This window comes from Cebus imitator, unplaced genomic scaffold, assembly GCF_001604975.1.
Source record: "Cebus imitator isolate Cc_AM_T3 unplaced genomic scaffold, Cebus_imitator-1.0 Scaffold45, whole genome shotgun sequence".
Lineage (NCBI taxonomy): Eukaryota > Metazoa > Chordata > Mammalia > Primates > Cebidae > Cebus > Cebus imitator.
Genome location: NW_016107360.1, coordinates 14,634,186 through 14,652,099, shown reverse-complemented (window position 1 = coordinate 14,652,099; position 17,914 = coordinate 14,634,186). Strand labels below are relative to the sequence as shown.

Here is a 17,914-nt window from a genome sequence, read left to right as displayed (position 1 = left end):
CACAAAACAACAACAAAAGGATAAAGAAGAAAAACATACAACCTGGCAATCTGACATTCCCTATACATGTCAAGTAGTAAGTATATTTACGTTCTTAAACATATAATTTGGTGGTTATAATTTACTAAAGATGTCAACTAACATTTATGTACTACGAGGTAAAATTACAAAAACATGCCTGAGAATAACAACGTTGGGATAGTGGTTACTTCCTTGGAGGGAGAGAGAATTGGTGTGGCATTAAGTGCAATGGTAACTTTTTTTTATTAAAAAATATATAAAGCACACTAAAAGTATTACACTCTCTAAGGGAGTTCTCCCTTCCCCTTGAGAGCATCTGGGACTCTGGAGCTTCTTGTTTCACTTAGCCCTGCTTCCAGTGACTTTCCATTTTCTGATCCCCAACCCTCACAGTGGCACTCAGCCAGCAAGCAGACAGTGGGGTTTATAAAGCAGTACAGCATAACTGTTAAGAGCATAGGCCAGGCATCAGACAGACAGGTTTTTATATATCTCAGCCTCACCACTCACTAGCTATGAGACTTAAGTAAATTATTTAACTGAGACAACAAGAACAACATCTGGTTTAATCTAAAATTAAGAGTCAGAACAAACTTAAGAGAAGGACCTGGGTATGAAACAAAAAGAAAAGACAGAATCTTTTCTCAAACAAAAGGAAAAACATTTTACTGGTTTAATCTGAAAATTAAAAGAAATTCCAAATAATCTAAAAAGTGTAAAGAAATTAATGATCACCCATAATCCTAAAAATAATTACTATTATCATTAACAGCAATTCTTTCCCAATTCTACAAGGGAAAAATATATTAAAAGCAACATCATTAATAGTCATTTATAAATATATGCATATGTGTGTGTTTGTAACACACAGAAAAGTCATACAGAGAAGGCTGACATACCCTAGACCATGGAGATAAGCATGATCTTTTTTTTTTTTTTAGACAAGGCTTCACCGTCACCCTGAGTTCAGTAGTACAATCACAGCTCACTACAGCCTTGACCTCTCAAGGCTCATGTGATCTTCCCACCTCAGCCTCCGAAGCAGCTGAAACTACAAGGGTGTGCTACCACACCTGGCTAATTTTTGTTTTTTTTGTAGAAATGGAGTCTTGTTGTGTTGCTTAGGCTGGTCTCAAACTCCTGAGCTCAAGCAATCCTCCCACCTCGGTCTCCCAAGGTGCTGGGATTACAAGGATGTGCCACCATACCTGGCCAGTTTTGACATTTGTTATTAAAAAACAACAAAGTTATGTGACAGAGACTCATAAAGCTAAAAATATGTGCCATTTGGTCCTTTATAGAAAATGTTTGCTCAATATAAAGAGATGTAAAACACTTGGGAAGAGGCATACAATTTTAAGTTTCATTTTCTATATAATATTCTTCAGAATTATTTTATCCTTTTTGTTTTACAAGAAGTAGTCATTGCTTTTTTAAAATATGCCTAATTTTGATTTTTAATTTTAAAAAATCACAAAAAGAAAGCCATTTTAAAAAGTAAAAACGGAACCAGGGGTACACTTGAACCAATGACACTGGACTAAAGTAGTCTCTTTCTATGCAGGGGAGGAAACCTCTTTAACAGCCAATAAGGGAAACGCCAAAAGACTCTCAGCCCTTGCTTTGGACGCCACATTTCCCCCTGCACCCATATAGACAACCTTTCGTTTCTCAGCTTCAGTACTAATGTTCACGTTTGGTGGTGGAGACTGGAGGGGTGACAGGGCACAGGGGCAGGAGGGTACCTGGAGATTGTCTCTGAATTTCGAGTTAAATATATAACATTTGAGAAAGGTAGTTTTTAAGCAAGACATCAGAATCAACTAGCATATTCCCCAAAGCGACCATGTTATCTCATTAAGCTAAGAGCACTATGACTTTCTTACTCAACCTCTCCACCATTTGCTGGGACTCTTGCCAGGAAGAAGAGGCCAATGTGTCTTAGATCTACTCCAGGATATTACCAGTAATGCTGCCAATATACTATGTAGCTAGCATACACATTAGCACTGCTCCATCATCAACTCTCTCTCTCTCTCTCAGCTATCTAAGACCACAATGGGCTCCTGGGACACTTATAAAAAGGCAGGAGGCAAATGCTTCTTCTGTTTTGCTCAGGAAAAGATCTAGTTTCTTTTCTCTTTGTTCCCCTGTGACATGAAGTGCACAGAAGTTCATTTTGAAACCTGTGCTCCTAAGTTAACAATGTGAAAACCATACAGTAAAGCGCATTCCACTCCACTTACGTAGGATGTTTTGGATTCTGCATCCCAACAGTCACAGGCGTAATGAGCCATCTCATTCTCCATGTGCTGCCGGAAACGGAGTTTATCTGGAGATATTCCAACCTTCGTGAGGTAGAGGTAGATGCGGCCGATGAAATAGCCTAATACTGTGTTATTAATCACTCCCTAAATCAATCAACCAGTAAGCAAGGAAGCATGGAGGAAGAAAAGAAAACATACATTAATACTCTTGAAGGCCAAGGTACCATTTTCTATTGACTCATTCTACTGAAAAATATTTGAAATCTAAGGTAAACTATTTTATCTTGCTTTTGAAACAATTTTAAATACTCAGAATGAGATCTCGGTTATTTTTAAATGGGTTAATGTCAAGAAGAGGATAATGGAGTTATTCAAAATCTGTCCAACATACTTACTGGGTCAGCAAAAATGCAGCCCTATATCCTATACCTTCTAAATCTACAGTACTAAAAACAATATTCATAATGACACTGAAGACTGGCAAAGACATTCCCGTCTGAATTAACCAAAGTAATGAGACATGTTGAGGGGATTTTAATGTATCCTTATCCACTGAAATTTGTGAACCCCATAGAGTACATGTAATCATTTTTGTATTTGGAAAGACCTTAGAAAACATCTAGCCCCCTCTCCACACACTGCCGGGGTCTTCTCTGCAAAGCGGCTGACAAGCTACTGTCCAACCTTGCTGGGAGTATTTTCAGGGCCAGGAAGCTTACTGTTCCCCAAGGCAACGCATTCCACTACTGGACAGCAGCTACTGTTGGCAAATTTTCATATACTCACTTCTCCAGGCAAATATTTACAAAGTGTTTATATGCAAGGCCTTATTCCACTGCTATGGGTAATACAGAAGAGTCTGAAACCCAGAGGCCTTACTTTCTTTGAGTCCAATTCTGTCTCCCCCAAAATAGTACATACTGTTGAGTCCTATTGGTGAGGCACAATGTAAACCAAGATCTATTTTCCAAGTACTCTGCTAAACATTTTTTCATGTTAGCCCCAAGGCCCACAAATTGAGATGTTTAGGTGATATATAATAATACTATATAATAAAGTCTGTACAAAACCAAGTACTGTATAAAAAGCAAATGACTGACAAACTAAAATATATTGTCACCCAGAACACACAGAATTTGCTAATTGCTGCAACCACTGAACAGGTACAATCTAAATTAAATTACTTCCAGAATCTTACCTGTTCAACAGCATCTCCCAGGCGCATTTTCCGAGCGGACTGTCCGCTGACCTGAGCTTTTGCTGAATACAAATAAAGGTGAAGGTCTGCCACATTCTGAAATTTGGGGTGGTCTTTCTCACTGGGATCTACAAAGTGCTCAATTTCTGCCATTGTGAATTCTCTGAAAGCAAAAACGTAAGTGAGAAATCCACATGTTTAACTGTAAATAAGCTCCCTAATTTCAACTGCATTCTACAGTGATAAAGACCCCATACTACAGTAATCTTTTTCACTAAGCAGAAAGTTGGCTTCCTAAGGAAATGGCCAAAAAAGTGTTGAATTAAATTTGTCTGAGTAGTTGTTATTTTTTTTTTTTTGATGCATTACATTTCTACAAATTTAAGGAGTACATGTGACAGTTATTTTTAAACTAATGAAAACTGTATTACTATTTAAAATAAACACAATCTAACTTCTCTGAAGTATGAATTCCTTCCCTCCAGCTATATCCAAAAAGATTATTACTTTTGACTGAAAACAACTTTTTAAAGGGAGATTAATATAGTTTTTAAATGAGAAAAACATAAGCAAATAGCACATGCAAAATAGGAAATAAGATATTGATTAGTGACATCCAGTTAAAATAGTTTTCCTTAAAGTATTAGCAAGTCAAGTATATACTAAATGAAGTTCTTCATACTGACTTTTCAAAGAATGGGAAATTAAAAGCGAAATGAAATGGCTCTTTAGCTTTTACAGCTGTTTGATTTCTTCTTTTTTGTTGCTACGAACAAGTAAATGACTGATAATGGCATCATACAGCTGGTTTCTTTGGAGTAAGAGCTTCTTAAAGTGTTACTCAAGGCAAAGGACATAAGGCATGAATTGAACAAGCTAACATCAAACTAATTACCTAACGATGAAATGCACATAGTAATGGTTTCCCAAAGAGATTTCTCTGAATGCAATTTAGAAGCTATTGGCAGGGAAAGTTTTCAAATTAATTTTATGGGTCAAAATCAATCTCTCTTCTTTCAAAAAAACCACATTTTCTGGTGTACTTCCATGATTACCTCAGATGTTTTATAAGTAATGTAAAATTGCTTAAATGGATCCTAAAAATACATGAAATACACTGCAAAAGAGGTGTAATTAAAAATTTTTATTGTTTAATAGTGTCACTTATTTGGTCCTGCAGCACGTATGTTTTCGTTGTCTTTCAACAACTAGGAAACATTTTCTGCACCCACATATATGTTAGAGAAGCAAACATGGTGTTTGTCCTCGCATAGCTTATAACTGGGCTGACAGCAACTGAACATCTACAATGCGGGACAGGGTAAATTAAGGGCCCTGCCTAGAATACCCAAAAAGCTGCTGCCAAAGTCTTTCCATCTGTTTTCTGACAAATCTCAGCACAATGATTATAGTTAATGATTCACTGTATACCTGAAATCCGCTCAAAGAGTAGATCTTAAGTATTCTTGTCACTATATATATATATAAAAAAAGTAACTATGTGAGGTGATAATCATGTTACTTAGCTTGACTGTGGTCATCATTTCACAATGTATAAGCATATCAAAGCACCCTGCTGTGTAACTTGAAATCATACAAAATTTACTCATCAATGTCAGCTCATACATAGGAGGCGGGAATCATCAGAATTCTGAGTAACTGTAGCTGAGTTCAGAGACTGTACCTGAAACTGTAGAGAACTAAAATACACACAGGCTAGGAAGGCAGACAAGTCAATCAAAATAAAATAAAATTTTAGAAAATCTTCATATGAACAATCTAAAACCCCTAAACTAACAAAAGTAAATATAGCTATGCAAAGATTAATCACTGGCGAACTCTGCCATCAAGAAGAATCAGAACAGTAAAAAAACCAACCCTAACCCTACTATGGAACAAAAGCCAGGAGGATGTTGACTCATGAAAGAATTAGTGTACTTCTTGCAAGGGACATAACAAAACTAGCCAGAATTCAGACAGGACACTCTGAAGTGAAAATGACCAAGGAATACACTGTTGAGAAGCCCCAGAGCCTTTCTACCAGTTAACTCCTGGAATCACTCCCCAGTTCCAAGCTGGTCTCCCTACTTGCCACTTTTTCACTGCACAGGCCCCAGACACTGCCTTACATCTCAGGCCTTCTCAACACTCTTCCCATAACTACTCTGTGTAAACCCTCGTCATAACACTAGCTCTAGACAAGGTCAGTCTTACACAGCTTCCTCAATTTGGGAAAGCACGCTTGCTAGGTACTGTTGAAACTGGCAAAACCAAACCAAAACAAACAAACAAAAACACTCAGACACTGGGAAATAAAACAAAGACTCAAATCTGACAAATTTTTCATTGCTATCATACCTGGCTAAAGTTTCTGATGACCTCCTCTTTTTACATGAAAGCCCAGAGGGCTCCTTCCCCTGACTTTCTCTAAGTTGTGCACATTCTTTCCTCAGTAAGTCTCTCCTTCCTAAACCATAAGCCTGAAGGGCCTAGAGACACAGTTTGCTCAGAACGTAGGCATCTTCGTAGGCATCTTCTCACAGACAGCATCATGGGGACAAGATGAGGCAGGTGCTCTGGATGCTTTGATCCAGAGTCAGTGACTGGGCTATGTTATCACTGGAGTCTGTAATTACAGTGAGTAAGAAGAGAAAACAGGAAATGTGTGGGTGTTGCGGCTGGGAAAACACTTTGGGGCCTTCAAAACTTATGTTTAGCTACACCTCATATTTTTATACGGAATGTATAAGATGATACCAGGAATAAAATGTATAGAAATCACAAAAAGCTTAAGTCATAAACAGCTAAGTCATAATAAATTTCTAAAGAAATGTGGAACTCACCAGCCCCAATATGCCTTCCCACACATCCCTGGATACATCAGACAAAAGTAGGCTATTTGAATAGAGGCAAGTGAGTGAACACGAGTGATGAGGGTAAGCTTGTTAGCTGGCCTTTCTGTCACATAGGTACCCCCAAATACCTGGATGGAGGCTGTGTCCAGAACACCAATTGGTTACTGACACATCCTCACCCCAACTTCAGCAATATTGTCTGGACACCTAGAACAATCCTTCTGCTATAACTATCAACCTATCCCCACCCAACCCCACCCCACACTTTTTTTTTTTTTTTTTTTTGAGACGGAGTTTCATTCTTGTTACCCAGGCTGGAGTGCAATGGCACGATCTCAGCTCACCGCAACCCCTGTCTCCTGGGTTCAAGCAATTCTCCTGCCTCAGCCTCCCGAGTAGCTGGGACTACAGGCGTGCGCCACCACGCCCAGCTAATTTTTGTATTTTTAGTAGAGACGGGGTTTCACCATGTTGACAAGGATGGTCTCGATCTCTTGACCTCGTGATCCACCCGTCTCGGCCTCCCAAAGTGCTGGGGTTATAGGCGTGAGCCACCGCGCCCGGCCACCCCACTTTTATACACATTAACCATTGCCAGTACTGCCTTGGTTTAGACAATCAAGATATTACCAACCTCAAAGTATATGATGAACAAGGAAAAAATGTAATTTTGGAACAGGTGAGACTCTTAAAATATTTTCCACCCTCCTTCCTTTCCCTCCAAGTTCACTTTTGTCACTCAAAACTGCCTGTCATCCTGGAGATTACATTTAGAGATTACAAATGTAAAACATGATTTTTGGAGAAGACAAAAAAAAATTCATAATCAGGATTATGAAGCAGAATTATTTCAAAACAGCAAGCTTTCATTTCCAATTCAATGCCAATGTCATTAACTAATTGTAAGAGTAACCTGTGCAGTACCTGACTCTGATCAGTCCAGATCGAGGGGAGATCTCATTTCTAAAAGAATTTCCAATCTGGGCAGCAGCAAAAGGCAACTTTCCTTGGTTGAATTCCAATAGCCGTTTGAAATTCAAGAAAATCCCCTGTGCAGTTTCTGGTCTCAGGTACCTATAAATTTAAGTAAATCAGTCTGTTACAAAGAAAGAAATTATGTTTTCCAACAATCCTGAAATTCTAGATACAAATCCTAAAAGTCCTAAATATATCATTTTCACAACAAAGCTGTATAGGCCCTAAAATGAAGTTTTAGAAACAGAATTTCTTAACTTTAAAATTTTAAAATTATTTTTCTTGGTAGCAAACATTTTCAGAGCAAGGATTAGAAAATGTATTAAGTAATTAGTACGGCAATACTACTGTTGGCAATGCCATTTCATTTAATTATACCAGTGAGTCAAAACCCTACTTCTCAAAAAGCAGAAATAAAAATAAATTTAAAAACACCACCTCTGCCCCATACAGTGCCCCATACACCCCTGATGTCTTCTAAGTCATCATTTACATGGAAGCAGACGTCAATTTTAGATCCTTTGGAAAATTATACTCATGCCTATGTATAGCCCTGTTAACCCACTCATTAAAATTTAATTGAGGGGCTAAAAAGAAATCAGTATAGGCTCACATTTAACATCAGCACTCACTTGTTACTAACAATCACCTCACCAAGCCAGGTAATTTTTAGCGTTTTTCATATCATTTTATTCTCTGCAATATTTTATATTTTCAACCAGAGGCTTCTGCATTTCTCTGTATTTTAAAGATATAGTCAAGCAAATGTACTGTTATAGCCACTGCTCTCTCAATTGCCTAGGAAATATTCTGTGTAAAACATCCACAAAGGAAATGCTCCCAATGGCCTACTTCAAAATAAATATTGTACTAAAATAACTTTAAAACCAAGGGGGTAAAAACCCTAAAACTGTATCTTCTTCTCACTTAACAGACCAAATCTTAATTTTTATGGTCCTTTCCGGATTTCATCCAATTGTAAGTAAAGTTTATATGCATATTTATGGTTAGTATGTATAAAATTATATATTACTTATTTTACACTTTTCAATTTTCTAAATAATAGCACAAATTTCTCACATTTAAAAGTGGCAGAATATTATATTAAACTAATCCACTTTACCATAATTGTTTTAATCACTCTCAAATTACTGAATAGGTTATTTCTACTTTTAATTTATATATTTCTTGTAAGTATAGTTTCCTTTCCTTCTGAATTATTTCCTTAAATTCCCAGAAATGGAATGTCTAGGTCATAGGTTATGTCTCGTTTTATGACTCTCTGTACATACGGCCAAAATGAAAGGCTTGCCATTGGCCTCTTTCCATGAAATATTCTGTATCAACCTGATATCTCATTAGAATAATTAATTGTGACACATTTTGTCACAATTAATTTTTCTTATTCTTCGGTCTCTACTCCGGGAAACACGATCTATCTAGCTCATATAGCAAAAACCTACTCTCTTGCCCTACCATAAGAAAAATATCTAGGCCAGGTGTAGTGGCTCACGTCTGTAATCCCAACGCTTTGGGAGGCCAAGGGGGCAGATCATGAGGTCAAGAGATTGAGACCATCCTGGCCAACATGGTAAAACCCTGTCTCTACTAAAACCACAAAAATTAGCTGAAGGATACTTTAGAAACCATTTAGTTTAGTATGACACTGTCCAACAGAACTTTATGCAGTAATGGAAATGTTCTGTAATCTGTGTTGTCCAGTATGGTTAGATACCAGCCACATTTGGCTCTTGAGACTCAAAATAGGTCCAGTTCTTCTGAGGCACTGAATTTTAAAATTTATCTCATCTTAATTAATTGCAATTTAAATAGACTAGTGGTCTACCATATTGGGCAGCATAGGTATAGTCTGTTGATTTTAAAGATGTGATTTTCAATGGCTTTCAAACACATTCTTCAACTGTCTCTTCTGCCCTATACAGCTATAACTAGAAAATATAGTGATCAGAGATTTTATTTTATGGCAAAAATATATATATATATATATAAATATATATATTATATAATATATACAATATAATATATAAAATATATATTATATATAACATATATATTATATATATAATATATAATGTAGATATATATACACCAAGAAAGAAATTATATTCAGAAAGAATTTTTTTAAAGTAAGACATTTCTGCCATTTCTCCATAATATACTCATCTATACTTCTGTATATCACTTTTTTAAAACTTTTCTTTTGTAACATTGATATTTACCTTTTATTATAAGCAATTTTAATAACTTCATTACATAAACAGGTAAACAATAAGTGATACATACCCAGGCATGTTTCCTCCAGGCCCAATGAACGTCTTGAACATTAAGTTAAAAGCTACTGGAGGGGATAGATCATTTCCAGTAATGGGAGATTTTACATTATAGTTCACAAAAAGATCCCCAAGTTCTTGCTGTCCATAGTTATCAAGCTAAAGGACAAATGACGAAATTAGTGTAAAAGACGGGGAAAACAAGGCATAAGATATAAAGTATTAATTATAACCATAGCCATCCATTGTTACAACTCGCACAAAATTCAAGAACATCACAATTAACCTAACCTTCAGGATACCCACATTAAAACAATAACCAATTTATGTACTTTCCATTGATCAAGAGAAACAAAATACCTTTCTGGGACCTTAAACTCATATATTCACTGTTTCAAAGTAAAAGATAAAGCAAAATATCTCTTAGTTATAACAGTTACTAGTTAGCAAGAATCTGAAATTACATAAGTTTTCAAAGTTGAATTTTACTACTCTGAACATATTCAGAAATGCATTTCTGCATTTCTCTGTATTTTAAAGACCCAGTCAAGCAAATATACTATGTATAGCCACCACCCTCTCCTCAATTGAGTAATTAAATGTGCACTGAAGTTTCCCTTCCCAAAAGATTCTAAGCTCCTTGAAGATAGAAGCTGTGTCTTATTCACCTTAGCATTTTCCAGTGAACTGCACATTCTGTACATTGATCATCAATGCCAGATCCTGTAAAATGATGTATGACTTCCAATTCAAGAATTTCAAGTGACTATGACAAACCATCTAACAGTAAGCAATATTTAAAACTCAAAAGTTTCCTAATAGAAACAAAGGAATTCAACAATCAATTAATGGCCATAAGAACTGAAGCTGTGAGTTCAGAGAGATCTGGGTGTACCTCCCAACTCTACACCACTTATGGGTTGTATGACTAAAGCTTAAGTTCTTACTTAACCTCTCTAAGAACAGGGGAGAAGAACATCTACCTCACTATGAAGGACTATCATGAAGATTAAATAAAACACATCAAGTACGTAGCAGAGGTAGGACCTGGTATATAATACCCATTCAATAAACAGCAATTTATATTTTATCTCCTCATAAATCCAATGGTATTTCTACTCCATAAAAAGGCAACCCATTCACACTAACAACATGTTCCAGATTTGAATGTGCAATTTACAATATTAAGCCTTCAAGACTCTATTTCTACAGAATTTCTAGGAGGAATTGACAAAATAACATACATTATACAATTACCCAAGAGGCTGGATGAGTGAGGAAACTGTTCCAGTGATCAAGACATGGGTACCATAAATATAAGCTGGTCCTAGTAGAGAGCCCAAGGAACATCTATTTCCCAGGTAATTCAAGAACATAACGTGTTTTTCAATAAAAGGCATAATAAGAAATCAGGAGGAAAAGGATTCTACCAATACAGAAAGAAATCAAAACCCCTGGGAAAGGGAATTTGGCGATGTCTAACAAAATTACATTTGTATTTATCCTTTGACCCAGCAATTCATTTCTAGGCATCTATCCCAAAGGCACAACGGCAAAAACATGAAAAGATATAAGCACAAGATTATTCAATGAAGCACTATCTATAATGTTAAAGATGTGAAATAACCTAAATGTCCAGCAGTGGACAACTGGTTATATAAAATATATTTACACAAAGAAAAATCATGTAGCTATAAAATGGAATGAGGCATATCTCTATATACTATTAGGGAGCAATCTCTGAAATATTTTATTACGTGAAAAAATCACAATGGAAAAAAGTGTATATGAAATGCAACCATTTTTCTAGAAAGGGGGGCATAAAAATATCTATATGTCTTTGTTTATATTTTATTTCTTTAAAAAAGGAAGTTGTTTTAAGTTAAAAACTGCTCAGGAAGGAGGGACGTGGAAGGAGGGAAGATGAAAGGAAGAGAAAGAGACAGTAGGCTACTCAAATATAACTTGTTTTTTAGATTTGCCTTTGGAGGTATAAAAATTTTTTCTATGATTATAAAACAAATTTTTAAAAATGAAACCCTGAATACTAATAAAATGAAATATACAGTATCGACTGTGTATCTAGCTGACAACCTAACCACACAGAAAGAATGACTCCAAGCGACTTTAACTACAGTTATCAGACTGTTAAGACTATATACCACTGCTGCATCCCTAAAGAACAATAAAAATTATTTTAACTGTTTTCAATATGCATACTGCTGATGGTGGTGTTGGTATTGTCATTCTGAGACTGTTAATGTATACAGTGGGAGATAAGGCATGTCAATAGCTATGTTTTGTTGCTGAGAACTGGGATGTTTGGTGAGGGTAAAGGAGAGAGATTTAAGATTAATATTGTAAAAATCCCATAAGCCTAACTTTAAGTAAACTACTAAGTATCAACATTAATTCATGAAAATTTTATCTTTTAAAAAATACCAATTTCCTCGCTCAGATCACTGAAAAGGTCTACAATTAATGATCAATACCAACCCTACTAATAAGTACTAGGGCTCTTTGGAGAAATGTCTGATTCCCAGTCTGGGACAGGAAATGTGCAAGATGAGATGACACTATCTTGTCATATTAACAGCAAGGAAGTTTTCAGAGACTACTAGAGCTATGTCAAAAGGACTCAGCAGAGAACTCCTAGTCACCAAAGACTGGACAATCAATAACCATCAATAGGATAAGCAAGTGACTGAAGATCAAATATTTTAATCTAAAGTGCACAACAACAGGAGGAAAAAAAGGAAAAGGCAGGCAGGAATTTGTGCATTTCTGAAGGATGTCAGGGAACCAACTAATTAAAAACTGGTTAAAAAAGACAAGGGGTGGGAGAATGGATCAAGCACTTATTCTCACTTTTCTTTACAAATGGTGTCTCAGAGAAATCAAACAGTTGATAGAAAAAGTTTTTCCATACAGAAAGAGTCTAGCTAATAAACATCAACAACAAAAATAACAGAATGACAAAAATCACCATTCTGAAACCCCCTCATCAGTTAATGCATCTAAACAATGGACATCAATGGCCACAGCTCACAGAGGAGCTAACCAGGTACTATGTACCTCCAGACAGAAGTCTGTAACACCACTTAACTGATGTCTTGCCAAAAATACCTGGTCAAGCCTCTAAATCTAATACAGAAAAAGAGGAACATGTGTAACCTAACTACAATAACATAATTAGCCAAATCCAGACAATAGAAATTACTAAGGAACAAGTGACTCAGCTTCCTGAAAAAAAAAAAAATTTATGAAAATGCAGGGAAAAAAGGGAATGAAGGAAGGCCATATAGATTCAAAGAGGTTCAAGAAACATATCAACCAATCACAACGTATAGACTTTATCTGGATCCCAATTCAAATTTTAAAAATTGGAAACATTTAAGACAGCATAGGAAACATGAATGCTGACTAAATATTTGATATTAAAATTATTAACATTTCCAAAGTCAAAAGGATTGAAAAGAATTTTTAAAATCTTTTAAAAAGCCTTTATTTTTAAAGGATTTTTCTCTTTTAGGGATATACAATGAAAAATTTACAGGTATAATAAAATAATGTTTGCCATCTGCTTCAAAATAATTTAGGCTGGACACCATAGCTTACATCTGTAATCCTAGCACTTTGGGAGGCCCAGACAGGAGGATCGCTTCAGCCCAGGAGGTTGTATCTGCAATGAGCCACATTTGTGCCCTTGTATTCCAGCCTGGGCTACAAAGAGGAACTTGGTCCCTACCCCATCACACACAAAAAAAATCGGGGAAAAAAGTCAGGGAAGTGAGTAGGGAATAGATTAAAAAAAAAAATCTAACACTGAAGGAGGGTGATAGGTACATAATTGTTTATTATGTTTTTATTAACATATAAAATTCTGTATGCTTTGAATTTTTCATAAATTAAAAATGATTTTTAAAACTGGAACGTTCAGAGATGGGCCAGCAAAAACAGACAGAAAAGAGAAACAAAAGAATTTGTTCTGAGCTGTTAAATCCACATAATAGGAGTAGGGGTCTTCCTACCACAGAAGGTGAATCAGTGCCTTTTAAACAAACAATCATGCTTCATAAAGCTGAAAAGGAGTCAGACACTGAGGCGCAGAAAATGCTACCCTGTGCTTAAGCAACAGATGGGCTTTCAGCCAGTCCACCAGGGCCATTTCTGAATGCTACACTATTTCCCATGGATCCCTTACTTTTTATTGAAGATTATATTGACAGCTGTACATTTATCTGATATGACAAATCAAAAAACAAACTGCTCTCTTAGAACATGGATCTGAAATAAAAGAGAAGGCCAACACTCAAACAATAAATTGACTTGTCAAATCAACTAGTTACTTCCCAGCTCTGACAATGTACTTGGAAATGAATGATACTGTTAAGATCAAAGACATATATAAACAAAACCTCAGTAAATCTAAAGTTCTGAATAGAAGATTTTAGGGACACTTAGAGGCATTTTCCATTTTTTCTAATAAAGGGCATGGCTTTGGAAAAGAAATGAGATGAACGTGTGGCTTCAACAGCATTAAAATATAAGAAATAATTTTCTAAACCATGAGTAACTGTACTAAATAATGAGCTTCAAGCAAGGGATAAAATTATACTCCAAAAGGATCAAAATAAATCAGCGAATGATTCAACAACCAAATTAAGAAAGTTTTCAATTTAAATGAAGAACGAGAAATTATCTTAGCTATGTTGAAAAGCTAACTACCACAGAGAAAAATTAGCATGCTAAAAAAAAAAATTAGGACAACAGTGGAAAAGTAACCAGTAATTCCCATGAGAAAAAAAAACAACAAATTAGGGAGTTCTATATTCAAGCACAGAGAGCGAGCGAGATACACACTGGTGTAAAGAAAATAGGTATAATCACCGTACTGATTTTTTGTTTGTTTTTCAACCAAGGAAGTAAATAAAATGTAAGAGGTGAGCCTTAGTAGACCTCATGACCAAACATGGTGTTGGAGAAGTGTACTTTGCCTAAATGGAACAGCCAACAGATGAGGTAAGACACCAGCAACGTATATACATGGGCATATGCATCTTCTTGGGGAGATGTACAGTTTTGATCATATTCTTAGGGTGGTCTGTAACCCAAAGAAAGGATAAGAACTACTTCTAACATAGAAAGTATTCCTGCAATTGGTAAAAGGTCAGAATAAAATATCTCTGTGGGCTCTTTTGTGTCTCCTCTAAAATTTGTCAGCTTAAATATTACACAAATTAGAAAACTATAGGCCTATAGTCAAACTGAGAAAAACAAGGGCAGCAAAGTAGGGACTTACTCTTGAGGTTCTAAGAATAATAGCACAAAATCAGGGTCTAAGCAGAGGCAGATCAAGTGGCCAATGAGAAAGTGTTCATCAAGTTATCTGCTGTGAAATCTCCACACCAGCACTGAACACGATCCATCATCAGTCACTCCTGTGGTTTTAGCTATTAAATCCAGAAAACTAGTTTCCAAGAACAGACAAATTTAATGCCTGTTTACACTGACTTGTTAATTTTGGCTGAAATAAAGAGTCGCAAAAGAGAGAAGAAAATAAAAATGCAAAAAAAGAGCTGCTATAAAGGACAGAATTAACCTCTGCTTCTTTACAATTGTGGCCAGGGTCAGCAGAATAGGGAATGCAAGTCATTAAACACTGAAAGAAGTCCGGAGACCACTTAGATTACTCTGATAACATCTCTAAAGTACTCACCTGGGCCAAAACACTTTCCATCTCTGATTTCTTTTCAGCAGAACACTTCTTATCAGACATCAATTTCTGTAAATGAGCTATAAGAACGGTGTTGACATATGTCAATCAATTTGAAAAAGGACAATGCACTTTTCAGTTTCAATGCTAGACAATTAAAAAGTAAATCCAAGGATAATGTTCTTAATTTATATGAATCCCACAGTTAATTTTTACAGCAGCGCTCATGGTATTGTCTTGATTCATTTGCTAATTAGAAAAATTATCTGTATATAACTATCTATACTACATATAACTGTTTTAAAAAATAAAGAGACTGATCTAGATACTTAAGATCTGTGCACTTTACGCTTTGAATGTTATGCCTCAATAAAAAATTTAATGGAAAACATCTGAGAGAAAAGTTTAAACCTTTTATTTTAATCAATCCCACCTGAAGGAGATGAAGAATCTCACCTTTTAATAGATGGTCAGCACGAAAACATTCTCCATTTTTCACATCTTTCACCATGAAGTCAGCAAATTTGTCTACATGGCCAGAGGTCCTAGATTAACAAACGCCAAACCAATTTGTCATTCTCATACAAGTTATACATAGATAGAACCTTATAAGATAATTCCCCTTCAATGTTTATATCTGTGTATCTCAAAGATGGAAGCTCCCATATCTACAGTAATGATGTATCCATGACACATTGTAATGTATGCCAGAGAAAATTCTTCCTCAAATCTATTTCTCACCCTCTCCCACATTCTTCCTTCCCATAAGAAAAAAGACATTAACTAGACATTAGAAAGACAATTCTTTTTCACAAGTTATCATCAAGTCTGTACTATCCTTCAGGGTCAATTAATTCATGCCTATGCCATTATTATTAGTGATTTAGCAAAGGCGAAAATAATTGCGAATTTGATTAGCTAAGAATTCACAGCAACTCAGTACAGACACTGAACCTTAAGCAAATTGTTTTCTGCCACTGAAACCTGCACTGACACTGGTATTACCTCTACAAAGTTCCTATAGGTGAACAAGTAGCTAAAAGGATAGATAGTCCTGATCTTATAGAGTCATCATCTGGAATTCCTCATCTTAATTGGCTGAAATTATTAAGAGAACCTAATGGATGCCAACAGTAAAAATTAGCTCTCCACCAGGCAACCTTAAATGAATAATGATGAGACACAAAATGGCAAGAATTCTTTCAGTTTTACATTCAAGAAATTCTGCCCAACTTTCAGTAATGTTGGCAGGAATAATCTAAGTTTCTGCATTGAAACTACAATACAAGCAGTAAAGTATTTACTTGAAAATGTCTCCAAATACACCTTTGCTCAGAACTTTTAAAAACTTATATTAAGGAAATAATCAAGGATATACATAAAAATCCATCTATCAAGATATTCAGTGCAGTCAAAAAGGAGAAGCGCCTTAATGCTTTCAACATGGCACAAACTAACATATTATGGCACTTCCATAAAACAGAATACTATGATGTCATTAAAAATGCTTTAGATGAATAGGTAATAACATGAGTATATATTCATCTATATTACATGAAAATAAGCAGTGTACTGCTAACACTGAAATACATGGGGACATAAAGAAAAAGAAGATTGGAAGGACAAACACAATCATCTTAACATGGCTATCTGTGAGCAGGAGGTATGTATTTCTTTGTTTTTCTGTATTATCCAGATTTTCTACATGAACATGGGTAGTTCTTTACAATCAGGAAGTTATTTAGGAGAGAATATTAAATCATTTAATAAGTTGTTTTATTTAAAATAGGATTCCCTCCACTCCAAAGTAGGATCTTACTTTAAAACTGGCTCAGGGGTGAGCATGGTGCAATCAATCTCCAGGATCTGTTCCTCTTGGATAAAGTGCTGCCTCCAGGCCTGAATAATATTGTTCTTCAAAGCACATCCAACTGGCCCAAAGTCATACAGACCACTAACACCTATAGAATATAAGAGGAAAACATGTACTTTAACTTGTTACGCTGAACAAATGAAGGCAAGGAGACATGAGAAACTGATATCTATAAGACTTCACATACTCCCTAAAAGTGTATTCAAGTCAACAATTCAAATCCCTCAATACTGAAGAGCCTTACTTTCGGCTAGCTGATGGAAGTAAAATAAAAAAGCTTTTACGCCACTTACTATTTCCATGTTTGTAATTGCAAGTAGGACTAGCCCAAAATTTACAACAAAAGAAATTCCCCCTTATATAAGAAACAGAATGAAAAAGCAGATTATAGTTCTCTGCCATAAAAATTAGAAAATAATTTTTCACAGCATCTGATAACAATGATCTATAATTTTAGCATCCGGTTCTCTATTCCTGGATATTTGAGGCACTATTTAAACTCAAAAGGGTAAACATTTACAGATCTGCTTAGCCAAACTCAAGTCAACTTTCAGAGGCAAAATACTGTATGTCTAACGTTGTAATAATCTGTTGACTATGAAAAATATAATTTTAAATTTCATCAGTGAATTATATTTGCCTATATACCTTCATAATGGCATTCAGAGTGATTTACCTACATCCCTGTGAAGAATGTTTTTTCCTGGTATATGACCAT

At 35.6% G+C, this 17,914-nt stretch overlaps 1 protein-coding gene across 1 annotated transcript in view; it reads right to left on the bottom strand.

The window, feature by feature from the left end:
• The window catches only part of GARS1 (glycyl-tRNA synthetase 1), a 39,000-nt gene that overhangs the window by 13,541 nt on the left and 7,545 nt on the right, over positions 1 to 17,914 (bottom strand). Inside the window, exons 4-10 of the mRNA XM_017527101.2 lie at positions 17,143 to 17,284; positions 15,780 to 15,868; positions 15,327 to 15,403; positions 9,621 to 9,766; positions 7,266 to 7,415; positions 3,487 to 3,649; positions 2,268 to 2,432 (exon numbers count right to left, since the gene is read on the bottom strand). Coding sequence (XP_017382590.1) covers positions 2,268 to 2,432; positions 3,487 to 3,649; positions 7,266 to 7,415; positions 9,621 to 9,766; positions 15,327 to 15,403; positions 15,780 to 15,868; positions 17,143 to 17,284 — 932 coding nt within the window. The remainder of the gene's footprint in view (positions 1 to 2,267; positions 2,433 to 3,486; positions 3,650 to 7,265; positions 7,416 to 9,620; positions 9,767 to 15,326; positions 15,404 to 15,779; positions 15,869 to 17,142; positions 17,285 to 17,914) is intronic.